The 27559-nt window shown below is 30.5% G+C and overlaps 8 protein-coding genes across 8 annotated transcripts; 1 reads left to right on the top strand and 7 right to left on the bottom strand.

The window, feature by feature from the left end:
• Positions 1-1565: 1565 nt before the first annotated feature.
• LOC114162549 lies at positions 1566-7610 on the bottom strand. Its single transcript, XM_028046471.1, has 4 exons — positions 7118-7610; positions 6546-6841; positions 2410-2710; positions 1566-2286 (listed from the first exon to the last, which is right to left on the bottom strand). Exons 1-4 carry the CDS (start codon positions 7299-7301, stop codon positions 1988-1990), a joined length of 1080 nt encoding a protein of 359 aa, XP_027902272.1. The 5' UTR covers positions 7302-7610; the 3' UTR covers positions 1566-1987.
• Positions 7611-9014: 1404 nt separating this feature from the next.
• On the bottom strand, positions 9015-9818 carry LOC114162128. Its single transcript, XM_028045911.1, has one exon. The coding sequence runs from the start codon at positions 9704-9706 to the stop codon at positions 9446-9448; it is 261 nt and encodes an 86-aa protein (XP_027901712.1). The 5' UTR covers positions 9707-9818; the 3' UTR covers positions 9015-9445.
• Positions 9819-11765: 1947 nt separating this feature from the next.
• LOC114162126 lies at positions 11766-14294 on the top strand. The gene is made up of 6 exons (XM_028045908.1): positions 11766-11978; positions 12073-12319; positions 12879-13031; positions 13278-13389; positions 13505-13619; positions 13987-14294. The coding sequence occupies exons 1-6, from the start codon at positions 11931-11933 to the stop codon at positions 14020-14022; spliced, it is 711 nt and encodes a 236-aa protein (XP_027901709.1). The 5' UTR covers positions 11766-11930; the 3' UTR covers positions 14023-14294.
• A 1395-nt stretch (positions 14295-15689) lies between these two features.
• LOC114162127 (nodulin-13-like) lies at positions 15690-16765 on the bottom strand. The gene is made up of 2 exons (XM_028045909.1): positions 16494-16765; positions 15690-16148 (listed from the first exon to the last, which is right to left on the bottom strand). The coding sequence occupies exons 1-2, from the start codon at positions 16675-16677 to the stop codon at positions 15865-15867; spliced, it is 468 nt and encodes a 155-aa protein (XP_027901710.1). The 5' UTR covers positions 16678-16765; the 3' UTR covers positions 15690-15864.
• A 477-nt stretch (positions 16766-17242) lies between these two features.
• On the bottom strand, positions 17243-18261 carry LOC114164800 (pathogenesis-related protein 10-like). Its single transcript, XM_028049568.1, has 2 exons — positions 17983-18261; positions 17243-17679 (listed from the first exon to the last, which is right to left on the bottom strand). Exons 1-2 carry the CDS (start codon positions 18161-18163, stop codon positions 17396-17398), a joined length of 465 nt encoding a protein of 154 aa, XP_027905369.1. The 5' UTR covers positions 18164-18261; the 3' UTR covers positions 17243-17395.
• A 502-nt stretch (positions 18262-18763) lies between these two features.
• On the bottom strand, positions 18764-19869 carry LOC114164176 (protein LlR18B-like). The gene is made up of 2 exons (XM_028048738.1): positions 19504-19869; positions 18764-19244 (listed from the first exon to the last, which is right to left on the bottom strand). The coding sequence occupies exons 1-2, from the start codon at positions 19682-19684 to the stop codon at positions 18949-18951; spliced, it is 477 nt and encodes a 158-aa protein (XP_027904539.1). The 5' UTR covers positions 19685-19869; the 3' UTR covers positions 18764-18948.
• A 2289-nt stretch (positions 19870-22158) lies between these two features.
• LOC114195898 (pathogenesis-related protein 10-like) lies at positions 22159-23338 on the bottom strand. Its single transcript, XM_028086331.1, has 2 exons — positions 22718-23338; positions 22159-22582 (listed from the first exon to the last, which is right to left on the bottom strand). The coding sequence occupies exons 1-2, from the start codon at positions 22989-22991 to the stop codon at positions 22290-22292; spliced, it is 567 nt and encodes a 188-aa protein (XP_027942132.1). The 5' UTR covers positions 22992-23338; the 3' UTR covers positions 22159-22289.
• A 540-nt stretch (positions 23339-23878) lies between these two features.
• On the bottom strand, positions 23879-27534 carry LOC114195896 (protein DEHYDRATION-INDUCED 19 homolog 4-like). Its single transcript, XM_028086330.1, has 5 exons — positions 27343-27534; positions 27098-27234; positions 26469-26546; positions 24675-24934; positions 23879-24239 (listed from the first exon to the last, which is right to left on the bottom strand). Exons 1-5 carry the CDS (start codon positions 27410-27412, stop codon positions 24131-24133), a joined length of 654 nt encoding a protein of 217 aa, XP_027942131.1. The 5' UTR covers positions 27413-27534; the 3' UTR covers positions 23879-24130.
• Between the last annotated feature and the right edge of the window lie 25 nt (positions 27535-27559).

Genomic DNA, 27559 nt, shown 5'->3' with positions numbered 1-27559 from the left:
ATAATACTTATATTATTAATAATTATAAATAATAATTATTATTATAATAATATCACATACAATAATATTATTTATAATTGATATTATAATTGAAATTATAAATTAGAAAATTAAAACAAATTAGATATTGCAGAATTTGAACTCACGTCTTGGAAGACTAAATAATAAGAAAATGATTAAATAATTATAAATGTGTATACGTGTTAATCAAAGAAATTGGATAATGTGATAATTTTGCTAATACTTTTTTTCTTAATATATAATATCTGTGTTTAAAAATTTTATTGGTGTTTCACACACAGGTTGAAGTTTGCTAAAAGAAATGTTGTTAAAAAATTGTTTAATGAATATGAAAATTTGAAATTTGTTATCTTTTTTTCCCGTAAAAACTTTATCCCAAATTAATCCTAATCTTTCAACAGTTTTTCTATCAGTTTTTCACAACATCATAATTTTTTGTAATTATTATGTAAAAGCGATATTCTAATTGTATTCTAAAGAAATTAGGCTTTTGAAAATCGCTTCTTCAACAAAATTATCTAAACAAATTACTCTAATTAAAATAAAAGAAATGGATTGCACTTATAATTGATTCATAAAATAATTAAATCTTCGCATATATTCTAAACACACCATAAACAAGTTTTTCCATAAGTTTGTCATATAATGTTATCTAAGAATTTTTCACAAATTTCTTCATAAATATTTACAAGAGAGACAAAAATATGAAAAAAAAATGTGTTTTTTTTACAAACTAAAATTAATTTGTGTTCTTTTTAAAAAGAATAGAAAAGTTATATGAGAAACATTCTACAAATTAGCTTATACTTTTGAAACTTTTAATTTAGTTTTTCTTTTATTTCTCCTATAAATTATTATAGTGATATATGTCCAACTATATATCCTAATTTTGAAGGGAATTGACTTTTGTTTTCTACTTTCTCTTCACTAGCCATGGTTGAAAAATATTTCACTTTTCTTGTAATGGACTTTGGACAAGTCATGAATGTAACAGGTAAAAATTGAAGGTTCTACCGAAAGAAGTAAAGTGCACAAGCTTTATAACATCATGGGAGCTACCCATGTGTGCAAAATGTTAGGATTACAGAGAGATTTGATGGGAAAATACAACATCAATGAGATGTGAACTCAACTATGTAAGACATTGACACCACTCTTAACCCAAAACTTTAATATAATAAATTTATTGGTCTTTATATATAGTGTTCTATTTCTAGTGACTTAGACTCATACTTTGTTACCTAACACAAAATGGTATCATTCTCATTCACTGGATTTTCTTATTGGTTGAATATGTCACTGTGTTCTTAGATTTGGTAATCCTTACGAACCACACAACTCCAAAACGCTTTTCCTTGCCATGGTTTAATCAACCTTCTGCAAGAAAAAAAAAAATCAATCATCTTTCTTATAGTGTTTGCTGTGCAGATTCCCAAATTGCTTACTGCTTAAATGCTCATGGATTTTGGTTCAAATTGGTTGAATTTGGCTGAAACAGAAACTAAATACAGAAACATTTGGCTTGGGCATGTCTGAGATGTTCATAACACAAACCAAACGTTATTAGTTGCACAATGAATTCATAAAATAGCATAGTGAATCTCCAATTCTGCTACTGCAAAAAGCACAAATATTTTGCCAAAGCACTGAGTATGCCTTTGAAGAGTAAGGACTTAATAAGGAATTCAATCAATACTTGGCGAAACCTTCTATTGTCCCTACGTTTAGTTGCATACAAAATCATTCAAAAACTGAATAAATTGAACATCATCGACGTACAAAGTGTGAGAAACATACTTTAAGTCTACTTCAACCCTACAAAACCAACTTGTAAAATGAGATTTGCATCCACTTATATATTTTAAATCGGTCTTATTTTCGGTCAACGCGAGATTTTTGACACATTTTTCTTACACTGAGGCATATATATCTCGTGCATGGTGATTTTGAACAATCAGATGAAAATTTAAGCATAGATTTGGGGATTCTGAAGCAGGTAGGCTTCCACCACTTTGCAGACTCCAAGAGAGCTTTCCTTTCCTTCCTTTATCTCTTCTTCTTTGACTTCAAAATCCCCTATGACATTGTATTTGGTTGTCATTTTACAGAGGCAACCACCATCACTTGTGGCCTCAAATTTAACCTCATAAGCTATGGACTCAAGCTTTTCCCCCAATGGACCCCCTTCAATCATAGTGTATTTGCACACTAATTTCTCCTTATCAACCTCATCAATCCTGTGTTTCACATATTTGAAGGGGCTAGCTGCACAAAAAACAAACACAAGAAAATTTTCAGCCACTACACACACAGAGAGATATATTCATAGAAATAGGTATAATATAATCCATTAATTTCACTTCAGTTTCTTAAAGTGATTTTGCTAACCTTCAGCAAAGTTAACCTGTTCAATGCTTCCAGCTTCCCCATCTCCTTGGATCACGTTGACCTCTTTTATGAACTGTGGTAAGAGCTTCGGAAGCAAAGTTCTGGAGTCAGTGATCAAGGCCTTGAACATGCGTGATGGAGCAACAGGGGAGGAATAATCGTATGTAAAAGTTGTGCTTCCCATGGTGAATATTGTGTTGATTGCAAAGATCACAGAAAACTCAAGGTTGTGAAATGAACTTGGTCTTGTGGTTACAGGAATGATCACTTTGATGGAAATGAATATGTTTATCAATGCAGCTTAGAGAAAATGAATATTTATTTGGCATTTAAGAATGACACTTTTTATTGGAAGACTTTCAAATCAGTGAGTGAATGATTAATAAGTTTTTTATTTCATATTTCCAAATAATTGTATCAATACACATGGGCGGCTATTGGCATAATAAGACCTTTTTGATAACATTATGGACTTGAATCACAAGGTGTTATTCACCATTTTTGAGCAAAGAAAAATTGTGACAAACTTCTGATTGAAAAGAAAAATACACAACCGGGGTGATTGGTTAATCTTTCATTAGCAGTAGAGATGGCAAATAAACTCGTGCCCGTGGGTATCACCCGAACCCGTCCCCGTTTTGACGGAGAATCCCCGCTTTAACTGGGTATGGATATGGGTATGGGTAATACCCGAAATTTTCAACTGGAGATGGGGATGGGGATGGGGATATATATACCCGCCCAAATACCCGTCCCCGCTTAAATTACTAAACTATTTATAATTTATTAAATAATCTAAAAAATATATATAAATAAATAATATATTTACACATAAAATATAATATAATATAATATAGTATATATACATATAAATAAAATATACTTTTATATATATATATATATTTACACATATACATGTAATATAATATAATATAATATAATATAATATAATATAATATAATATACATATAATATATATACATAATAATATAATATAATATATATAATATATACGTATAAAACAAATTAATCATTTAACTAGTGAGATCTTTTATAAACAAATTTATAACATTACAAATTTATAAAAATTTAAAAGAAATATATATATATATATATATATATATATATATATATATATATATATATAAAAGCATAAAATATCTACGCATATACATATAATATATATACATAATAATATAATATAATATAATATATACTTAAAATAAATATATATCTATAAATATATATATATATATATATATATATATATATATATATATATAAACATAAACATAAGATATCCACACATATAATATATATACATAGTAATAATAATATAATATATAATATAATATATATAATATAATATATATAAATAATTATATATATATATATATAAACATAAGATATCCACACATATAATATATATATATACATAATAATATAATATAATATATAATATAATATAATATAATATATATATATATATATATATATATATATAACATATTTCTCATTCTCTTTGTTTTTGTTATATAACATATTGGCAATTGCTTCAGTTTTAGATCCAAGATACAAGATGGACATGTTAGAATATTATTTTTATAAATTGTATGGTAATGATTTTGATCTGAAACTTAGTAGGATTCGTCAAATGTGCTATGATTTGGTTTTGGAATATCAATCAAAAAAGAATGAAACTTCTTCTTATAGAGCTACATCATTGGAGTTGGGAAAGGATGTTGATAATGATGCGAATGAATTTTTAGAGTTTATGGCAAAAAAGAAAAAATCTAGAACTACAGTTATGAAAACAGAGTTGGATTATTACTTGGAAGAAGATAATTTGCCGGTTACACAAGAATTTGATATCCTATCATGGTGGAAAACAAATGGGTTAAAGTTTCAAACCCTTCAAGCAATTGCAAGGGATGTTTTAGCTATTCCAATAACAACTGTAGCTTCTGAATCTGCTTTTAGTACTGGTGGTCAGATATTAACTTCTCACCGTAGTCGACTTCATCATATTACTATACAGGCTTTGATGTGTACAAGAAGTTGGATATGGAACTCAAACCATCTAGGTAAGTTACTCAAATTTATTAATATTTTTTGTTAGTATTTTTTGTGAATTCTCATCTAATATTCTACATTTGGTGTTTGTAGGTGTTAAAAAATTAAAAGGAAAAGATGTTCTCATGAGTGAAAATGAATCTGATGAAGAAGGTACATTATATTCTAGTAATTAAAATTTTCAATTTCAATTATTATATCATATCTAATTTTTCATTTTTTTTCTATGTGTAGGTGGATCGAATGCAAATGAAACCACTGATCATTTGTAAAATTAATAAATATTTTGGTTATTATAAAATTTTAGTAATGTGTAATTTTTTAGCTTTTATATAATTATTTGAATTTTATTTAGTTGTTATTTGATACTTTAATTTGAGATTTATACTATTATAATATTTTTCTTAATATTTGACATCATGAAAATCAAAAAGAGTATGTTATTTTAATATTGAATATTTTGATAGTATCATGATTCCGTTGGTGTGATTTTTAAATTTTTTTTATAAAAAATATTTAATTGATATATGGAACAATAAAAAAATGGGTATGGGTATGGGTATAAGAAAATACCCGTTACCCGGTGGGGATGGGGATAAGTCAAAAATTGTATACCCGTTGGATTTGGGGATGGGGATGAATTTTTATTATGGGAATGGGGATGGGATCATGATACTCGTACCCGCCCCGCCCCATTGCCATCCCTAATTAGCAGAAAAGAGAGTTTATCTTGGTGTAATGATTGTGGCACAAGGTGTTTTGGTTGTTAATTAGCACTAGAAAGAATAGTTCTTGGATCTTGATTCTTATTAGGAAGAAAAGGGTTGTCTTATTAGAAACAGGTAATGCACAAACAAACAACAGGGTGGCCATTCTACTTTAATATATAGAGACAGATTACAATAAAATATCTGACACTTGATATGATATAATTATGTCTATTGATTTTGTCTATGGGAATATTTAATTAAACAGATAAATACAAAATATGATTAGAAAATGATAAGCTAAATTAACTTAAATGTTGTTGCAGCAAATTTTGATTTTGTATCCGATGAAAAACTAAAATATAAGTATATTCTTGCAGGGACAGAAGCCACGTTTTAACCAAAATTTGTAGCTTAGAGAACCAAATTATGGAGTACAATGAGATAGAATATCTACTAAGACCTGAGTCCAACTACATAAGGAATTGACATCACTCTTAACCTAAAATCTTAAGATAATAGGTTTATAGGTGTTTATTTTTATATAATATTCTATTTTCTCATTTCTAGTCAATGAGACTTAGACTCACATTTGGATTTCTAAGGTGGTGAATTTTACATCTCTATCGTATAATAGGGGCCCAATTGAATAAAGTTATCCGTATGTCCCAATAAATCGATTCCACGCTTGATGGAATGTTGATAGGATAAGAAATTGAAGTTTCTGATTAAAACCCCTCATTGGTCTTTATAGTTATTACAGTTAAACGATTTTGGCGTAACCAAGCATCATTGTGGAAGCATAAGGTCATAGGATTCATTGTGCAAAAAAGGGATTTTTCAGTTGTGTAATATTCTTCTGATGATAAAATTGCACGTCACAATATCCCATTACTGTGAAATCTAAAGCAGTTTTAGCATACATTGTTTTTTAACTTCCAAAAATGAACAATCACTCCATTCAGATCAGTAATCTTCGAGACAAAGGCAATGTTCCAAGTTGCAGTAAATCAAACTACTTACTTAAAATTTCTTGTGGTGTGATTTTACATATAAACTTCTGATTTACCACTTTTAAGAGTGACACCATTAACATAGTCGACTTCTGAAAACAATTAAAGGGAAAAAAAAATGAAAAAGTGTACCAATTAACCATTGTGTTTGATTATCCCACCATTTAACTAGTAATTGTGTGGATGTATTATCATATTTGGCTATCAGTGCCCACAAAAGTAAATCAAATTTTATTATAAGCCATATCATATATGACAACTAGATCATAGGCTGAATTTAGAGCACAACATATTATAATCTGATGCAAAGGTGCCTTGTATATAAGATCAGTTCAAGGCTTCAAACATAGGCATCTGGGTTTGCCAGAAGATAAGCATCCACTGCCTTAAGGAGAGCCAAGCCTTCGTCCTTTGCAGCCTTGAAATCCTCCTCTTTGACCTCAACCCCTGCTTTGGGATGATAAGTGCTCACATTCTTGGTCTTGCAACCTCCCTCTTCAGTGGCCTCGAACTTAATCTCATGTGAAATTGAATCCACTTTTTCCAGTGCACCGTCTCCCTCGATCACTGCGTAGCTGTAAGTCAATTTCTCAGGGTCAATTGCATCAATTCTATGCTTCAAGTGTTTGATCTTATCACCTGCATTCAAGGCATTACCAATAACAATCTCTTTGTCAGTCATTTCTGTTTGAAACCAATATATTTAGAAAACCAACTCTTGAGCACATAAAGGTGAAAACTAATGAGTTCTTAACTTAAGATCACATGGTTAGAGAAATCATTATATGATTTAGAACTACCACTACCATGTGTCTATTATCTTCTTTGATCTTCACACGACACATAATTAGTCACAAATAGCAACAACAACAAAAAATGATAAAGTGAAAATCAGTGTGAAATGGTGCAACTGGCCTTCAGCAATGGTTATCTCCTGAATGCTTCCGGGACCTCCATTTCCTTCAACCAATTGAACATTCTTAATGGCCTCAGGCATGAGTTTGGGAATGAGGTTTGGAGCATCAAGGATCAGAGCCTTGAACAACCTTCCTGGCTGGACAGTGCTAGTAAACTCATCTGTGAAAGTAAGAGCCCCCATGCTGCTTACAAGTTTGAATTGAACTACAAGATATTGATAGAAACTTAAAATTCTATGAGCACTAGGAAATGCAGTGATGTGAGATATCAGAGATGTGTGTATTTATAGATGAACAGGATAACAAAGCAATTAATGCCACATTTGACAATGTTTCAACAAACTACGAAGGTGCATTTCCCACTATTGTAAAGTGGACCGTCCCTTTGCATGCCTTATTAATTCCAGTGCAAGTATTTGTTTCGTTCACCAAAGTAAACATCTAATAGGACAATGCAACCTGTGACCCTAATGCTCCTAAATCTATGCAGTGAATGATATTATGAAATCACATACATGGAGTAGGCTGATTAATAAAATACTCTAGTATGGTTTTTGCAACATTTTTCATTGTAAAAATACTAAGACCTTAACATTTTTAGAGATTAAGACCTATCCAAGGTGTAATAGATTCCAATATTTCCTCAGCATGACTTCAACATATGCGCACCGACTCACCGCTATTTTAAGCATGTCAAACATAAATGAGGGGGTTGGATTTTCTATTTGAGTCTCCAATGCAGTTGAGAATTTATTACCTGCAATTTATGCACCCACTTTGTGTAGGCACAAGGATCTCAATTTAACTAAGAAGCAAATACAAAAATCTTAAGAAATATAAGTGGTGTGGAAATGGATCTAGCCTCACAAAACCAGAGCAAATTACAGTAAAACAATAAAGAATCATGTTCTTTCTCTTTCACCATCGTAGTGCAATGGTTCTCCCAAGTGATCATGGTTGCTCTTTTTACACATCAGAGACCATAGGCTCATAGTGTGCCTACCTGTTTGAAGTAACAAGCATCTGGAACTCATTGATGAGTTTCCATTCCCCTACCTTGTAACAGATTGCTTTAAACTTTTAATAAGTTGTTTGACTATTTACTGGAAAAAAATAAATTCTATGTAGATAAATAGAAGTTGATTGAAGCCTGTCTTAATTAGTGGCCGAAATAGGTAGTTGTGGTCTCCATTTCTAGTTCAGCATCATTGTCTCTGTAAAGGAAAAATTACTGCTGAAGAGCACAAAAATGTAAATGTAATGTCAATCCAAGGAGAGAAAATTAAAATGATTAGGATCAGAGTATTTTTAATAATTATAATCCACTCAATAACTACATTAAATCAGTATTTTTAGTGGCTATTAAGATAGTTAGCCTCTTAAATGTATTAATATATCATTTATCTTTTTTTTAAATTAAATTTAATATCTGTTTAAAAGAAACATCAATGGTTGAAAATAACTGTCATAATATAAGTATTTACCATAAATAAAAATATAGTTTATTTACTTAAAATATTATATCATAATTTTAATTTATATAAAAAAAATATTTGCTTATTGTATATTATATATTGTACAAAATACACATAGTCAAGTCCATTGAACAAACTAAAATAATATATGTCTGATGGTAAAATAAAAATACTTACACAATTTGATGAGTTAATAATTAAATATTACTATCAATTTTTCGTAATAAATTAGGTTAGAACTACGTTAAAATGACGATAAAAATGTATTCATAATAACATGTTACATTGAAAAATAAATAAATAAAAGTTTATACAATATTAATGTAAAACTTTCTTATAATAAAATCAACACAGAAGAAGTTACATGGAATTGACAGTGAAAATAATTATTATATAAATCAATAATAAATTTGAAATATATATATATTAATTTAATTAATTAAGTTGTATGCTTGATTAATAATTTTTAGTTGAAGGACAACACAAAAATTTTATACTCATTTATACCTAACAAAAATTTCATACTCATTTATACCTATCAAACTGAAATAAAATTGTTTTCTTTTACACTCATTTATATGTTCTAGATTACTTCCCCCAATTTTCTTGAATGAGATAAATTAGGAGTCTGCTTTCAAATTATTCAACTCTACTGCATAGATATCCCCAATTTTATTTAAATCATACAAATTCAAACAAATATCACTGACAAACATTTTTTCTTCTTGCACAATAAATTCACCGCCGGATACAGATCAAATTTGAATCAATATGAATACTAAATAAGAGTTGCAACAAATTCCCAAAAATTTATACAGAAATGAGTAGTAAAAATTAGGTTAGGGAATAAGCTATTGTTGGTGAGAGGAGAGGCAGAGGGAGAGAGAAAACTGAGCCTGTTGGCATTGCCGGCGCTTCAGAGCGGTGCCGGCGGTGGAGCAAAGGGTGCGCACCGCCTCCGATTCTTCGGGACACGCCGACGAAACAAGGCACATGGCCAACGCCTGGTTAAGGTGGCGACACGCTGAGTCGCGACTCGGACCTGCCGGAATTCGACGGTGGCACTCTCGCAGAGCGTTCTCCACACGCTCGCACGTGTCTTCCCTTCCCATCTTTCTCTTCCTCGTTCGTTCCAGATCGCACAATTGACATTGAGCATGCTTATTCTCACTACCGATGATAGTTACTCTAAACCAAGAAAGACACTGAAACGACGTCGCCGATTCTAATTATTATATTTAATAAAATAATATAGTTAAATATTAGTGAAAATCTCTGTTTAATGTAGAGTTATGATGTCGATTAAACAAAAATTATAATTAGATTTGATGTGAGAAAATATAATTAATAAACTAATTTTTATATTTACTTCTAATTTTTGTTTTTAAGGTTAGTACAGGATAATTTATTTTTGTATGTTAGCTGTTCAAGTTTGACTCACACATCTAAATAAGAAATTTAGTTTTCGTAATTTTAATTACACATTACTGGCGTAATACGATAATATTTTTTAAATATATGTAATATTATATTAGTAGGTGATAATATTATAATATTATTTATTAAAAATAAAGTAAAATATATTATAACAGATAAAAGAATAATCATTAATAAATAAAGAAGCAGAGAAGAAGCAAAAATATCTAATTTTATAAAAAGTTTGTAAAAGTAACGGTCAATTTTTAAAAATTTAATAAATTATATATTTAAAGGGTAAAATCGGTATTTTGAAAAGTTAACACAAAAAAGGAATTCCCTTTATATATTGTTATTTATTAAAAATAAAGTGAAATATATCAGAACAAATAAAAGAATAACCATTAATAAATAAAGAAGAATAGAATAAACAAAGACATCTGATTTTATAGAAAGTTTGTAAAAGTAACTGTCAATTTTTAAAAATTTAATAAATTATATACTTAAAGGGTAAAATCAATATTTTGAAAAGTGGACACAAAAAGAGAATTCCTTTTTTATATATCGTTATAGATAATAAAAAATTTTTACTTTTGTTATGATTTATTATTCAAACTTAGCAGATATTGATATATCTATATATATAACTATGCATACATGTGTCATTACTTTTTTAAAACAAATTAAATCGTTTAATAAAAAATACAAACAATTTAATATATTATAAATAATATCATAAATAATTGGGGTATAATTTTAACATTGAGATTAAAGTCTGTTTATTTATTAATTCTAAATTTACTACTTTTAAATATTAAATCTAAATTGAGCAATTAAAACTTCATGGCTTAAAACCCTCTCCTTTTAATACAATATATAGACTAAAACCCAACTGCTAATACCAAGTGAACTGAACCAAAATTAACCCAATAAAGTTTTAGTTCCTTTAAATTAAAAAAACAATTGTTGTTAATTTATGATGTCACTAAATATTATATATATATATATATATATAGGAATTAAAGTAAAAAAAAATTTAACAACTAAAAGAAAATTGATAAAACTTTTTGGAGCTAAAATTAATAACAAAATGTATTATCTGAACTAAAAACAAAAACAGCATATCTTCCAATATGAGAAATAATTAATATATTTACGTGTTACACTAAAGTAGACTAATAATTGATTAACATTTAAGTTTTTTTTTGTTGAACCTAATAATTTATTTAAAAATTTGTTAAATAAATTATTTTTATTAATAAATTAGTTTTATTAATTATACAATTTATTTTTTTTCGCTGTATTTTAATTATGAAAATATTTGTTACTATTGGAAAACTACGGTAATATTTATTATTATTGAAAATTTACAATAATCCATTTAAATTTTTATTTTTTTTAGTTTTACTTGACTTGTTGAATGAGCTTTCAAAATGACCTCTCGAACTATTTAGATCCTTTTACTTCTACAAATTAACATTAATAAGATTATAAACTATAAACAATTTTCCAAGTAAGAAAGAAGTATATTCAATTGAATTGATTATTGTAAACAAACAAAAATCTCAATTGAAACACAATTCCGGGACATTTCAAGTATTATAAAAAAGTTAAATTTAAATCCAACCAATAATGAAAATTGTTTAAATGCAAACAATTGTGGAATTTAATTAAGTTATATTAATAATATTTAAATTTTATGAATAATAACAATAATAAATATATAAGAATCTTCTCCCGCCACTATGAGATAGAATCGTAGATTCACCAAGGAGGCGCTGACATCCCTAATTTATTTTGAAACCACCAAGCACAGTCCAATTCGAAGGAAAAAAAAACGTAAAAAAGATTCGACCTTTTCACCTTCTTTGAGGTTTGAATTTCCTCATCTTCATCCCCTTTTCACCACGCGCTTGAAGTATGGCGAATGCTGCGGAGGATTTCTCGCAATTCGGGATTTCAAAGGAGGTGAATTACTTTTTCCTTTCTTCTCATCACTGACTCTTAAGAATGCACGCATTCTGAGAATTAGGGCATGTTCTTGTTTGAATTGTTTTTTCAGGAAAAGGATAAGCTTGTTGGGGAAGTGATTAGGTATATGCTTTTCAAAACCTATCATAATTCAGGGTGCCCTATTAAGAGAGAGGAACTCACTCAAGTGGTTACGAAGAACTACCATCAGCGTAACCTTCCTACCTTTGTTATCAATGAGGCTAAGGACAAGCTTTCCTCTGTATTTGGGTATGAAATGAAGGAGCTTCAAAGGGCTCACCCTTCATCCAAAGCCAATACTCGGGCATCCCAACAGAGTGAGCATTTCGCCTTTTTCTTCTTTTCTCTTTTCATTCTATTTATGGTTCTGTTAGGACATAGCTTCTCCATCACTTCTTACGCAAAGAAATTGAATGCACTTTCTCTTGTAAGGTTAAACTTATCTCATGAGTATGCTAAAAGAGAAATGCAGTGTATTGGTGTGTAAAAAAGTTGCTTATCTCACATTTGCAGGTATTGCATTGTCAAATAAATTCAGGAACTTTGTACCGAAGTTAACTCAACAAGTTAAACCATATGAATTTCTGCGAATCAAAATTGTTATTTTTGTTGGACTTTGAGGATCTGTGTCCTGAGAATACTTTTACCTAGTAATCGATAGAGACTACTCAGACTAGAGAATGCTTCGGAATTATTTGGCATTGTTTTCTTCTATCTTTGAAAAGTTTAGATACATTTTGAGGAAATGAGTAAATTTAGACTGAATTGATTTATTCTTGTTCACAGCTGGTTGTGTTCCCCGGAGTTTTCCAACAATATTTTAAGTTCTGCCTTCTTCATTTTCTTCTAATGGTTTTATGATGTTTGTTCTTTCAGGTGGAGCAGATTCAAAATCATATATTCTCACAAGTCAACTTCCTCCTGATGTATATGAAAAATATGTTGTGGATCAGAAAACTGCTCATCTATCTGGATTCACTTTTGTCGTAATTAGTATTGTACATCTTGCTGGTGGCAAAATTCCAGAAGGTATGCTATTGTTAATTTAGTGTCACAGTGCTAAAATTTTACATGTATATATCTATATCCACCTCATAAACTTATTGAAGTCAATGCTACTACTACCTTGTTGTCTCTAGACAAATGTTGTAAATACCATGGTTCTGCATTCTTTTTCATTTTGCTTGTCATTGGCCTAAACTTTTGTGAAAGTTTGAAGGGCAATTCTGATGCTGTCCTTTTAACACTATGGAACTCCTGATGAGTGTACTGCAGACAATCTATGGAGCCAATTAAGGAGGATGGGTTTGAGTTTGGGTGAAAATGAAGGAAGTCATCCGGTCTTTGGAAATGTTAAGCAGGCATTGGAACTTCTTGTTCAGCAAAGGTGAAATTTGTTTGACGTGATGGATTTAAACTGCAAGATTTGTTGCCTTTTGTGACACTTCTGATTTCTAGTGACAAGCAATGTTGTAGTTATTTATTCATCCTTTACTTTGTAGGTATTTACAGAAAGACAAAGTTAATGGTCCTGAAGGCAATACTCTATATTATGAGCTAGCTGAGAGAGCTTTAGATGCACCCATGAGTGACAGGGTGAAGGAATACATCTCTCAGGTAGTGTTTTTGAAAAGTAAATTATATAAGTTTGTGGATAGTTCTTTCTTTTTGTTTAAAAAAAAAGAACATTTAACTCAGTTTAATGTTGGGCAACAATAGTAGAGTGAAGATACAGTTTCATTAAGGGCTTATTCATTAAGCTCTTATCACACAAGTGTTCATAAATTTGACCAGGGAACTTATTGCAAGTTTTTTTTTTTTAAAGAAAGAAGAGAACTTATTTTGATAAACTACACGAGAAACTTATTGAAACAAGTTAAGATTGTATGGTAGTTCTTGATCAATGTAAATATCATGTACTACTTTTAGTTTTGAACAATCCTGTTATTACTTGTGCCTATCTGAAACATGGTTTCTCTTGCAGATTGTGCAGGATAATACTTCGGTGGGTGCTGCCTAAGAGCTAGCTCTTCGTTCTCTCAACTGGGATATGACTATGCTGATAAAAAACAATAGTAGAGAAATAGAGATGAGAACATGGTTCCAATTGATTACTAACTTTTAAGCCCTGAACTCTTCAAGAATCTCTATCTAAATCCTGTCTTCAGCGAAATCTGCAGATGTTAAGATTTAGGTTCAGATTTGTTAATGATTAAAGTTTTGTAAATTTGAAGCTGATTATGTATATATAACAAAGTTTAAGTTTAATCTTATTTTATGTATTTATTGTTTTTTTTTTTTAATTTTAAATAGCTTTTATTTTATACTTTTAAATTTTATAGTTGAGCAAGGTATTCAAATGAATATTTGTATTGTTTTGGACCAACTTTTGACCCGTTTGGGTCCAATGAGTCCATTCTAACCTGAGTAACAGAATGACATGAATCAGCATTCAGATCTTTTAAAAAAATCACACATGTGAGTAAAATCTGCTATGGGAGTGGAATTATTTGGATTTATACTTTAAAGTTGTAATTTGATTTGAGTTTATATTTGACTGCACCTAATAATGTAAAATGATGTGAAGGGTCTTATCCAATCTTTGTAAGAATGGAGCATGGAGTAAGCCTAATTAGAAAACACCAATTGAAAGGAAGCTAAAACACTATCCTTAGAGAAGTTAAAAGAAATGATAATTTTTTTTTTCAAGATAAGAATAGAATGGTTTAACTTTCTTATATGTTTCTCATAGTGTTTATTCTTTTCTTAATGCTTGAACTTGATTTTCTTCACTCCCTACCTTTGATTGTTGTGTGATGACTTTTCTAAAAGAAAAGGAATGAGGCTTTATCAATCTTTTGTTGTTGCTTATTGTTTTCCCCATATACGTTCCTTTCTTGATTCTTGAATTAAGCATTTCCTTTCTTTATTTTTCTTTAAGAAAAAGATTGTTTGACACGATGACCATTTAACAATTTGTATAAGGATAAAATAGTCTTAATAAAATTTAATTTTTATATTTTTAGAAAAAAGAGAAAGTAAATAATTAAGAAAGATAGTGTCAAATAATGATAGTAAAAAAAAAAGAATAGTGTCAAAATACCAGTGTTTTTTTCCTTTAACTACTATGAGGTGACTTTTCTGAAAAAAAAAGAAGAGGCCATGTGTATATTGTCAAATGCATTTCTTATTCAATATTCTTGAATAAACAGATTGGTCCATTACAATGTATTTATCCCAATAAAAAGAAATGTACTAACTGTACATTAACTATAAAAGAAAACAAGACTTATTATTTTAGATTTAGCTTCAATTTTCTGAATTAACTCTCTTAAATTTCTTTTACAAATACATAACTTAAACTTTAGCTATATCTTCTTTAATCCTTAAATTTTACTGTTAATAATGCTGATAGAGTATATTGAGTCATACTAACATTTTTAGATCGTTAATAAATACATTCTAATTTGTTTCATTTAATTCATTCACTGTCTTCTGACTTGCTACACTTAACTTGCCATTGAAATTAGGATATATGTACTTAAAAAATACTAAAATTTAATTTAAAAAATAAAATTTGAATTTTACAGTATGTTTTAATGATCGATAGATGTAGACATATAACAATATTATAATTCAAACTATCATCACTTATAAATTAAATTTTAATTATTAATTATAATAATGTAAATAAGAAACAACAATAATCACTCATCATATATGTCACCAAAAGTTTACAAGATTATTATATATGGTACACACAAACAAGTCTTACATAATTAATCTCACACTTCTGAATCAAATAATTAAAGTGATGGAAACAACACACAGGAGCACCACAATCCACACACCAAAACCTGTTTCAATTGTAATCAGGATTAGCCAAAAGATAATCATCAACAGCTTTGGCAAACAGTGCAGACATTTGATTGGTAGAGTTGAGAAAGTCTTGTGTGAGTTCAGCATCTCCTTTTGTGTAGTATTTGCGTGTGGCCTTCACAATGCATCCTCCATCAGAATTTGGCACCAGTTTGTACTCATTACACACCTTCTCCAATGGCTCTGTCAGAAGATCCCCTTCAACTATTGTGTACTGATACACATAGTTTTCTTCATCCACCACATCCACCTTTTGCTTCACATACCCTGATCACATACCACAACATTCATCATCACATATTGTTGGGCTATATTTCATATTAGTTATGGTTATAGACATTGAGAGAGATCGTACTTCCATATGAATATATGACATTAGTCTTACACATATAAGACATTTGACACCACTTTTACACTAAAACCTTAAGACAATGGTGTTATGAATCTTTATTCGTATATAATGTTTAACTTTAACTCACATTTGAACTATTCCCGAAACATATATATTCTAGCATGCATGCATGCAGCATCAAACATATTAAGAGCAAACTATCATAAAACTTCACGATGTTTAATCATATCAAGTTCATTTCAAAGATAAACTGAGTTAACCTTCAGGAAGAGTGAACTTCTTGATGGTTCCTGGCCCTCCATTTCCTTCAATGATTTCAACACTTTTAACAAAGTCTGGTAAAGCTTTGGGGAAAAAATTGGAAGAATCAAGGACAATGGCTTTGTATAGTCTTGCAGGTGCCACTGCAGAAACTAGATCACTTTCAGTAGTCACAATTACCATGATTTTTTTACACAGAGGGTTAGGGCAAGAAATTGTATGAAGAAGAAGAATTTGGTTTGCAGATAGAGAGTGTGAGTTTATTGATTGTGGATATGGCATTTTATATACATGGGAAGTTCCCCTAATACGCAAACAAATTAATGTTCAAATTATAATATAGTTCGAATCTGTTTAAACTAATTTGCAGAAATGATAAAGTTATTAATGAAAAACTCAAATCTGAACTTTATATATATAATGTATTGTTTGAATATGATGTGATACTGATAAAAAATATTTCAATTGACTTTTGACCCAATTAATGAAGATAAATATGTAAGTCTCTTTTTGCTTATATATTTGTTTTTGCTTAAAATTATTAAAATATTATTAATTTGACTTACTTACGTCTTTCTTGTATTCTTTATTCTTTTCTTGATTCTCGAAGTTCATTTTATCCCCTCGTATCTTCCATTCCTTACATTGTCTCATATTCTTTATTCCTTTCTTAATTATCGAAGTTGATTTCATCCAATCCTCAACTTTCCCATTCTTGTAATCTCTGATTTCTGTGACATGACTTGTCTGGTAAAGGAAGAGGCTTCATCTTTTCATTTCTTTCGATACATTTCTTATACATTTTCATGTCACACAAATCATAGTCTCTATATTATTCATTAGTACTAATTAAAGCAAAACATGCATAACAAACAAAAGGGTTTCTCTGTTTTAACTGTAATTAATCAGGATTAGCCAAAAGATAATCCACAACAGCCTTGGTGAAGCCAGCAGATATTTCCTTGTTAACCTTCAAAAATTCATCTGTGAGTTGTGCATCACCTTTGGTGTGATATTTTATTCTGCACTTGATCATGCATCCTCCTTCATCATCAAGGTTTGGCTCCAATTTGTACTCATAGCACACCTTCTCCAATGTCTCTGATATCACACTTCCTTCATCCACTGTGTAGTGGTACACGTAGTTTTCTTCGTCCACCACATCAACCTTTTGAATCGCATATCCTATAGTCCAATTCATAAACAATACATAAACACCATAAATGAATTATTACAAGTATAAAGTTAAGTTTGACGTGACAAAGTACCATGTTAAAAGTGGTACTACTACAAAAAAATTGTTCTTTACCGACGAATCATTACCGACAAATAACGGTCTATCACAAATTTGTTATTATCAATAAATTTACTGACGGATATTGTAGTTGAATTTATCGACAAATATATTTGTAGATAGTGTATCAATAACTTATGACAAACAAATAATCCGTCAGGTAAAAAATCATTCTACAGTCTTACATAACTTACCGTTAGCAAGAACGATCTTCTTGATGGATCCAGGTCCACCGTCTCCAATGATTTCAGCACTCTTAACTAAGTTTGGTATAGCTTTTGGAAAAACATTGCCAAAATCGAAGGCCATGGCTTTGAATAGTCTTGCAGGAGCCACAGCACAAACTTGCTCACGTTCAGTACTCACAATTCCCATGATTTTTGACACAAAATTGATGCAAGTACAATATGATATGTATATGACTGAGGGTTTGTAAATTGCTTTCTGCTGAATGAGTGCGATTTTGTGGATTGTGATCAACTGCACATAGCGTTTTATATCGCTGAATAATTACTATTATTCAATATTTAGTTTGAATGCTTTTAAAAGTAATCTGCCAACATAATAATTAATTAATGAAATAGTCAAATAAACGTGGTATCTTTAGAAGGAACCAGCACTTTCCAGAGAACTTGTCAGATTATTTAATGCTCTCTCTCCAAAAGTCTAAGAAAATATCGTTATTTATCTTTTGCAGATTGATTATAAGTTTAGGTACACGAGTACACGTTGGTTGTTTATATCATAATATAATTAATCTATGCAAACTCTATACCTTAATGATTAATTAAGATAATCAAATCTTTTGTGTGTGTGTTTTGAATAGCTGTTTTGCACAGTTGGAAACAGTAATTGAAAGCATGACATAGAAAATGAAACAGCATAAGATTGTTTTTCGTTATAATATATATATATATATATATATATATATATATATATATATATATATTATTACAGAACACATGGAGATCGACATCAACACCAACAAGACACAGATTTTCGATCATATTACAGTACTCAACCAAATTCACCGACATTATACTGTAACACTTAAGAATGTCACATAAAACCAACATTTGCTCGCAAGGAAATTAAACCAAACCAGACCAAATTCAAGAAGCCACGAGAAGAGACAAATTTTCGAAGAAAAACAGATGAATCTAGTATTGTGCAGGATTTGCCAAAACGTAACCTTCCACAGCCTTGAAAAAACCAGTTCCTCTGGCCTTTGATTCTTCGAGCACAGCCTCCAAGAGTGGTGCATCGCCTTTGGTGTGGTATTTGACGGCAACCTTGGAGATGGAGCCACCGTCGGGACCAGGCACCACCTTTGTCTGAAGTGTGATTTTCTCCAAACTTTCATGCAACCCTGGTCCTCCCACTATGCTGTAGTCGAATCCCAGGTTAGCTTCGTCCACTGCATCGATTTTCTGCAGCACATAACTCGTTTCGCTACCTGCAAACCATCATACAATATATCACTCCGCATAGTTCAAAAACACATTTTATTGCAATTAGAGAGACCAAGTGGACCAGGTCATAATCAAATAAATCGAATCGTGATGTTTGAACTTGTGTTACATTCTTAAGTAAAAAAGTTGTGTTCTGACTAAAGTCTATAGCTTTTAGTCTAATAATAAGCGCTCGATCCTAACAATTGGTATCAGAGTTAAGGTCACGAGTTTGATTCCTAATAGATAATTGTTAAGGATTACCTTCGATAGCTGTTAGCTTCTTGATGGTTCCAGGTCCACCATTTCCTTCAACAATTTGAATGCTTTGTATGACAGGAATAACCTTTGGGATGATGCTGTCTGAATCTTTTGTGAGAGCTTTGTACAATATTGCTGGAGGCAGTGTGGAGGAGTTCTCATCATCGTAAGCAAAAACACCCATGATCGATGATAAACACACAAGAAGATTAATTAACACAGATACTGAGATTAGAGTGTGCTTATTATTAGTTTGTGATGTGGTTTAAGGCATAGGGAGAGATGGCATTTATATAGCCTCACACCAGAAACCATTCTTACTCATAAATGCTACTTAATCATCTCAACAACTTCACTCTCCTTGGTGCTCCTCACGATGTTCATTTATTTATTGGATCATAGTATATTCCAAGTTTTATAATGAGATTAGGGGAATGAAGACTAAGAATTAGTCAGAAGCTGGAATGGAATAAATACATCTTATTCTCTGAACAAAATGCTACCAATAATGTAGCTTTTTTAATGTTTTATGAATTCATAGTAGGTTTTATCTATATAGTTCATGATAAAAAATATTGAAAAGAAAATGTCAAAGAGTTCTTGCAATCAATCTTTTTCATATAAATTAATTTATGAGTTCTAATAACTTGTTTTTTTTTAACTTATGCTAGATATTAGCTTCTTTTTCTTTTTTACTTTTTCAAATATTTATTAGTTTATTCAAACATGTTTATAATATAATACTGTGGAACTTTCTTACCCAATTAGATTATAGTGGAATTCAATGAAATCAAGCATCCAACGAGGTTATGACAATAATTTAAAACGAGATTTTATTTTTCGTAACTCATAATAAGTTTTAATATAAATATGCATTGTGTAAACTATTGAAATAGAAATTTAATTCTAAAGAAAGTGTTACTAATTAAAACTTAAGACTCGAGTTAGATTTTAAGATTCAAACAAAGTGGATTAATTAAATTGAAACATAAAATAGATTTATTATTATTTTGATTACGTATAGTGAGTTTTATTTTATTTTATTTTTGCGTAACATTCATTTATTCGAGAGATATAAAACTCATGTGAAATCGAAGCCGGCTTTATTTATTTTTTAAAACTAAAGAAATTTATTACTGCAAGTTAATGAAATCACAGCACTTTACCTTTTTTGTCTATAGTAATTGCGCATTGTTTTTTAAAAATAGCTTATGTGTTGTCTTTGCCTTGAAAGATTTAGAACTAATCTGAATATCTATTATAATTCAAGAGTGGAATTAACAAAAATGTAGGATTATAATTTTTGGTAATATATAATAAAGTTAATTGTGAAAACTTAAGATGTGATTATCTTTCATAAAATAATTCCTTATTTTATTTTACTTGTATACGTTGTCTTTACTCTGATAGATATATCTAGAATTAATTTTGTAGTATTCAGAATGATTCAAGAAGTTCGATGTCATCAAACCTTAAAATAATAAAAAAGATACCAAGAAATATTCTCACTTAAAAAAATAGTTGCTAATAGTCAACCAATCTAATTAATTAGATTAAATTAAATCTTTTACCAATAATAGAATTTACTTCAACTAATACTTGATTAGCAATTAATTAGCATCTGCATGCTCACAACGTAATATCCCTCGAGAAATATCACAATTTATAAAAAATAGCATTGTATTTTACCATGCTCTTTATAATCTAATAAAATTCAGAAGAGTTCCATTAAATAATGCAAATCCTTTTATGAATTAATAAAAAATTATTATAATTGAATAAATTTTACATAAATTACGTATAACAATAATACATTAGTAATTAATAACGTTATAAAATACCTAAAATATGTGTTACCAACATCCTTCTATCGAATTATTTGTCATCAAAGTTTTGGACTTTGTCCAAATTGACCAAATAATAGAAACAATAAACTTGTATGTTTGCCGATAATGAAAGCCTATATAACATAATTTTAAACATATTTTGAATTTAAAATTGTACTTAATTATACAATGAACTAGTATATTTAATTTCTTAATTATAGTTAAACTATGAAGACAATGACAGAAAAAGTTGGAAATTGACTGAAGCAAAGGACAAAGAGTTGATGGACGGCAAAGTTTCTAAATTCACAACCTAAGATGTGTTCTCTAATCTGGTTAATTTAAAAGTTTTATACCTTTTAGTTAAATTAGGTGCTTATGTATTAACAAGTTACTTATTACTTTAAAATAGATAATAAAAATTGGGGTGTTCATAATATTTGAGATTCTCATTTTAAGCTTATTTTAAGACAAAGTTACAAGAAACATTCATTTTCTTTCACTCCATTGTGCTTCCAATATTTATTTTAGTTGTGTCAACAAGTGAAACAGACACACTTTTCTATTGCTAGTTTATATGGCAAATTGTTTAAATTAATTATATATAAGAAACATTTTCAATTATAATTATATCTTTCATCAAAATTAAGTTTACGTAACTCATTGATTGCATTAACTACTCATATATTGTAGATTTCTCTTTCCAAATGGCCATTTTGTTTTGACTTCTAACCTCACTGTCTATTTTTTTCTGCATGAAACTATTCAAGTGCTTTTCTGTGTTCTGGTTTATCTTATACCTAATTTTGTAGGTTTATTACACTATAGTATGTTATAATTGGACTATATCTTCACCAATGGAAAGTTTAGAAAAACATTATTAATTTATTGGTGAGTATGCATGCAGATATCCATGAAGGATTGCATCATAGCCAAGATTTGAATGATTTACTGCAAACAGGTTCAGTAATGAGGATTTGCCAGAAGGTAGCCTTCAACAAGCTTCACAAGTCCTTGGATCTTGGCTTGGTTAGCCTTCAGTTCCTCCTCACTAAGAACAGCTTCACCTTTTGTGAAATATGTGGCATGCACCTTCCTAATTGTTCCTCCATTGGAGCCTTCTACCAGTTGGCTCTCGAATGAGATCTTCTCCAATGTCTCAGGCAAGCCACTGCCATCAATTATGCTGAAGTTGTACACAAAGCTACCCTCATCAATTGCATCAACCCTGTGCAGCACATACTTGCTTTCTTCACCTGCTCCCATGCTCATTTCATTCACACATTCATCAAGTTCTTTTTCACAACAACTTTCAATTCTAGAATCTTATGTAAGTATATGCTATTTCATGTATTGAATTAATTAAAAGGTAGCATTTTGTACTTACTGACCTTGAATGGTGGTGATCTTCTTGATGGTGCCAGGACCACCATTTCCTTGGGTGAATTCAATGCTGTGGATGGTATCCACAAGCTTTGGGAAGAGGTTATGGAAATCCAAGGTCATGGCTTTGAAAAGCCTTGCAGGAGGCACAGCAGCAGGGGTATCATAAACCTGAGTAAATACACCCATGACAGTGATGTTGGTGTTGGTGTATGAAATGTGGAAAGGGAAGTCTTTATATAGCAGTGGTGGCTGCCGGCTAGGGTGGCCTGCATTGGCCATGTGTGATGGTTAGGTATATTTGTACCATTTTGGTGGGGTCTCTCCTCTAATGGCATAATTTTTAGTGGAAAGAAAATATTTGGAGAAACAGGTTGACTCATTAGTAAAAAATGGTGGTGGTTTTTTCTGCAATAGAAGTCATATTCACCCACCATGAAATGTAGTGGATTCTTGAGAAAATATGAGAGAGCACTGAGATAAAAGTAATTAGTGATTTGATAAAAAAAAAAAAAATACATATAGAATGTCTGTGTGTGTGTGTGTGAGAGAGAGAGAGTGAGAAATGAGGTAGATGAAAGAAAAAAGAGCCTATAAAAAGTAATTGTCTTTCAGTAAATGTTGAGATCATACATATAATAAATGATGCAATCATTTTTTTTTCTTTGTACTTTTTTCAGTTCTGATATTATGAGAAAAATATATATGTTCATAGTAATAAAAATTAAGATGATTTAATTGTTAAATAGTTCTTCCTTTTACATCCAAAACATATATTAAAAGGCTTATAACAACTAATTCAACTAGACTCATTAACAGTATAAAATAAAGTAAAACTATGTTTAAGAGAATAAAATAATAAGAAAATTAAGCAAAACTATGTTTCTAACCACCAGTTTTTGCTTCTGCCGTGATTTACCGGATAATGAAGAAAAGGTTTAAATGTGTATGTAAATACACTTTTCAATTCGCACTCTATCTAGTTTTGAAACATTCAAGTAATAACTAACTTACGTTTGGTTCCGAAAACCTATCAGAAAAATTCAACCAATTGGCCAGGAAGAACTGCTAAAATTACCCTACAAAAATTCAAGTAATGCCTTCTTTAAGGACCATCTAGAAAAAACTCAAGAGACAAACCTTAACTGAATGGGATCTACAATTATAAATTCTACTAATGAAACGAATTTTATTCTCAATGGTTATTCGGAACTAACATAGAAGACAAGCAGGATAAGAAAAAAAAGTTGCATTTATGAACAAAACTATAGACACAATACATATATATATATATATATATATATATATATATATATATATCCAGTGTAACTACTGCCACTTCGTATCATTCTGAATTTCTCTCTCTCGTGCTTACAGCTCCAGCTCCTAATACAATAATGGCATACGAGCTACAAATGCAGTCATAATTTATCATCAAGAATGGTGGACAACAGAAGCCCTTGAACAAATTCAAACCTCCGAGCTTTCTCTACTTTATCTTCTTCTGACAGCTGTAGCTGTTTAGGTTTTCTGTAACAACATAATATTGTCAGACTATAAGTGTTGGAATAGTTGTGAATCACAAAATGAATGAAAAGGTTTCGAAGCAGGGTGACACGATGCTAAAATGATCGTAACAGTTCAAGTTATTCCACTAATCACAACCATTGAATGCAGATCGAACTACTCATTATATCTCGATAAAAACTTCAAATACGTATTCGAAATGTGAGTTATGTGATCATTTAGTTATGTGATCACAACCAATTCATGAACACCTGAATGCAAGAAACCGTTATCTGTTTCATCAGTTAGTTTTAAAAACGAAAATGGTCACAAATTTAACCACATATAGAGCATAAGACGCACCCATTACTATAACTATTACACAAACAACCTAAATATTTCCTATTAATTTTTCAAGAATAGCAGAACATAATAACACGGCGGTATCAACCTTCCTACCTTTCCAAGAAATGATCCTTTGAGCTTTCTTTGACAAGAGCGCCTTGGATGGAAGCCGGAGGGGTTGCACTCGAAGACTCATCAGCAACAAGTGGGCTGAACATAAAAGATGATAACAGAGGATCAGGCTCAGAGTTGGGAGAAGTTATGAATGAAGAACCTCCAAGAAGTGACTGCAAGGCTCCATCTCGTAATTCTCTCCTCAACATAGAAATCGTAGAGCCCGAGCCTGCTTTTCTAACCCTCCTTTTACGCTGCACGTAAGTTCTGGTTATGGAAAATCATCTGGCCAAATGAACAGTACTTGAAATCAAATAGTTACTAAAGGCAATGCAATAGGAAATACGATTTGGGTAAGAACGAGAACGGATAGGAACTGGGTAAATTACTCGCACCCTTTTCTGTGCCCGTATTTAAAAATAAAATATTTGTATTTGTCATTATGGTGTGTGGATAAACAACTTTAATCTTCATTCATGTGCCATTTGCTGCACAGTTGTATAAATCAATAAAAGAATATTAATTATAAAAATTAATTCTTAAATGAAAGGATATAGTTGATTCCTTCTGTTATTCGTTATAACACTCAATACATATTGTTAAGATGCATTTCTGTTGGTTTCTCCAAAATCACGAAAAAAATTGAATGCATGAATATGTTTATCTTCTTTAATAGATTTTGCTAACTTACACTTGTTCTATTAGAAAGAGTAAGATTGCAAGTTATAACTGCAAAATTTTTAAAACATAAGTGGGTGAGTTAGCAAATGGGAATCAGGCTTGCTAACTTACATCCACTTATCTTTTAAAATGAGTTAGTAAGTTTTAGGTAAAAAAAAATTTAGAACACATCCAATGTGTATTTGCTAAATTACTCCTTCCAAAAAACAAATGGGTTTAAGTTAGCAAAACCATGTAAAAATAAAATAGGTATAGGGTGGGATAAGTACTATAGTACACTACACGCCCTCGTCCACAACAAAATTTACAAGTAAATACCTATCTTCCTAGACTCATCTACATATCCTACACTCATCCAATTAGCGGCTATCTATCCTACTAATTTGTAGCTAATTTTACAGATATTCAAAGTCAGTGCATACTTTGTCACCCCTACTCAAAGACTCTTGTTCTACATACATAGTTAACTAAATAGGACAGATTCAACAAATGATATTATCATTTAACAATGTTGAAATCACACGAATAACTACACCAAACAATTTGCCACATTTGAAAAAAATCTAATACATCAGATAAAACATGCATAGTCGAGTACCACTGTTCTTCATTTCAAACAAACTAAAGCAATGCTTGCTTAATAGAAACATATTCAAATTGGCTCATAGACACGTGAAGAATCTTCACATGACATTTTACAGGTTTCATTTTTTTTTCTCTTTTCCTTTATTAAAAGGCAATATGCATGCATATTGAAATTTTATCCATCAACAAATTTAGGTATAGTTTAAATGTTTGTGGAACGAAAAAAATCGAAAATAAAATGAATCACGCTTCCTTCTTAAGTTAAAATCAATTTATGGATGACAACCTTTTTAAAATTTATAATATCCTACATTTCCAAAAGCTAAATTCCGTAAGTTAATTTTAACTTTTCATAAAAAAAAAATCATTTCACTTCAGATTTTCTCTATTAAACACGTGCACGAATTTTCAAACTTCACGAGCATCAAACAACTGAACCGTCAACTTAAAATTATCAAATCACTGAATCAAAGACGAAAAGAAACACCATGATCAAAAAACATAAGAACCAAATTGCAAAAAGGATATCCTCAAGAAGCTCCCATGTTGCGTGGTAATATGTCCAACGAGATCCATTCCTACCTTTTTGCCACAAACAGGACACACCTGAAGACACAAGCACCAAGCAACAATTAAGAAACACGACCTAGCGCGCGAAACAAGCAATCCGCTAAAAAATCATGTCATGTGAGCACAGAACATAACAGAACCAATATTGCGGTTGAGTTAGCAAATAAACCCACCCACAAACTCACTCGCTCATCCTCATTAAGAACTTGAAGGAATTGAGAGTAGTAGTAAAAATACATAATTTATTTATCTTTTACTATGATCACTAATTTAAATCATGTTTAACAACTCCTTTCAACTTTATACTCGTAAATATTACATATTATATAGTTACAACACTGAGAAAACCTCTTATATAGTTACTTGTTTAATTACTTTCACTCTCTAAATATACATTTTTAATGACTTAAGTTCCTATAACTACAACTAAAAGTGATTAAAGACATGTATGCTGAGCATGAATGGAACATGAATTTTTTTTTTTTTAATTAGAAGGATTAAAATAAGTTTTAAACCTTGATATTAAGTTAAGAGGTTGTGTCGGTAATTGGTAATTGGGAAGTGGAAAGAAGAAAGGGGAAACGGACCCCGTTTTTGGCTTGTATAGGATGGTGGTCGTCAATGTGGCAACAGAGGGAAACGACGTCGTAATCCTCGGCGCAGAAAGGGCAGAGGTACTCCGCTCTTAAATCATCGTTCCCTTCACTCTCCTCCATGTACAGATCTGCAACAACAATTGCAATTGGTTATATCATAACCTTTTCTATCCAATAATAAACCCTTTTTTCAAATTCAAACAACAGAATAAAGAGAGTGGAGATAAGTGCGAGACCAGATCGAGAATGATAGCGGCGTGAAGAAGTGGAGATGCGCGTGGAAACCCACGAATCTGAGGAGTCCATGAAACCTTAAGATCAAAAACCGCAAGAAATGTACGTCGGAGAGAGAGAGAGAGAGAGAGAGAGAGAGAGAGAGGGGTTTGTTGTCGCACCGGCAAGAGGAGACAGTAAGATTATGAGTTTTAGGTTTATTTATATAATAGTAATAAC

Source organism: Vigna unguiculata, chromosome 9 (genome assembly GCF_004118075.2).
Source record: "Vigna unguiculata cultivar IT97K-499-35 chromosome 9, ASM411807v1, whole genome shotgun sequence".
Classification (NCBI taxonomy): domain Eukaryota; kingdom Viridiplantae; phylum Streptophyta; class Magnoliopsida; order Fabales; family Fabaceae; genus Vigna; species Vigna unguiculata.
This window is presented reverse-complemented; position numbering and strand designations above follow the sequence as displayed.

Excerpts from the sequence above, each read along its gene's own strand:
- LOC114164176 (XM_028048738.1), bottom strand. The coding sequence starts at position 19,684 with ATGGGTGTTTTTGCTTACGATGATGAGAACTCCTCCACACTGCCTCCA. Across the intron at positions 19,245-19,503 it reads GAAGCTAACAGCTATCGAAG|GTAGCGAAACGAGTTATGTG; the intron begins GTAATCCTTAAC and ends GATGGTTTGCAG.
- LOC114195898 (XM_028086331.1), bottom strand. The coding sequence starts at position 22,991 with ATGGCCAATGCAGGCCACCCTAGCCGGCAGCCACCACTGCTATATAAA. Across the intron at positions 22,583-22,717 it reads GAAGATCACCACCATTCAAG|GTGAAGAAAGCAAGTATGTG; the intron begins GTCAGTAAGTAC and ends GCATGGGAGCAG.
- LOC114162549 (XM_028046471.1), bottom strand. The coding sequence starts at position 7,301 with ATGGGGGCTCTTACTTTCACAGATGAGTTTACTAGCACTGTCCAGCCA. Across the intron at positions 2,711-6,545 it reads CAAACCCAGATGCCTATGTT|GCTGCATTGATAAACATATT; the intron begins TGAAGCCTTGAA and ends CATTTTCTCTAA. Across the intron at positions 2,287-2,409 it reads ACAGGTTAACTTTGCTGAAG|CTAGCCCCTTCAAATATGTG; the intron begins GTTAGCAAAATC and ends TTTTTTGTGCAG.
- LOC114164800 (XM_028049568.1), bottom strand. The coding sequence starts at position 18,163 with ATGGGAATTGTGAGTACTGAACGTGAGCAAGTTTGTGCTGTGGCTCCT. Across the intron at positions 17,680-17,982 it reads GAAGATCGTTCTTGCTAACG|GATATGCGATTCAAAAGGTT; the intron begins GTAAGTTATGTA and ends ATTGGACTATAG.
- LOC114195896 (XM_028086330.1), bottom strand. The coding sequence starts at position 27,412 with ATGGACTCCTCAGATTCGTGGGTTTCCACGCGCATCTCCACTTCTTCA. Across the intron at positions 27,235-27,342 it reads CCGCTATCATTCTCGATCTG|ATCTGTACATGGAGGAGAGT; the intron begins GTCTCGCACTTA and ends TTGTTGTTGCAG. Across the intron at positions 24,240-24,674 it reads AAGGATCATTTCTTGGAAAG|AAAACCTAAACAGCTACAGC; the intron begins GTAGGAAGGTTG and ends ATGTTGTTACAG.
- LOC114162128 (XM_028045911.1), bottom strand. The coding sequence starts at position 9,706 with ATGGGAAGGGAAGACACGTGCGAGCGTGTGGAGAACGCTCTGCGAGAG.
- LOC114162126 (XM_028045908.1), top strand. The coding sequence starts at position 11,931 with ATGGCGAATGCTGCGGAGGATTTCTCGCAATTCGGGATTTCAAAGGAG. Across the intron at positions 13,032-13,277 it reads TGGTGGCAAAATTCCAGAAG|ACAATCTATGGAGCCAATTA; the intron begins GTATGCTATTGT and ends AGTGTACTGCAG. Across the intron at positions 13,620-13,986 it reads TGAAGGAATACATCTCTCAG|ATTGTGCAGGATAATACTTC; the intron begins GTAGTGTTTTTG and ends TTTCTCTTGCAG.
- LOC114162127 (XM_028045909.1), bottom strand. The coding sequence starts at position 16,677 with ATGGTAATTGTGACTACTGAAAGTGATCTAGTTTCTGCAGTGGCACCT. Across the intron at positions 16,149-16,493 it reads GAAGTTCACTCTTCCTGAAG|GGTATGTGAAGCAAAAGGTG; the intron begins GTTAACTCAGTT and ends GTATGTGATCAG.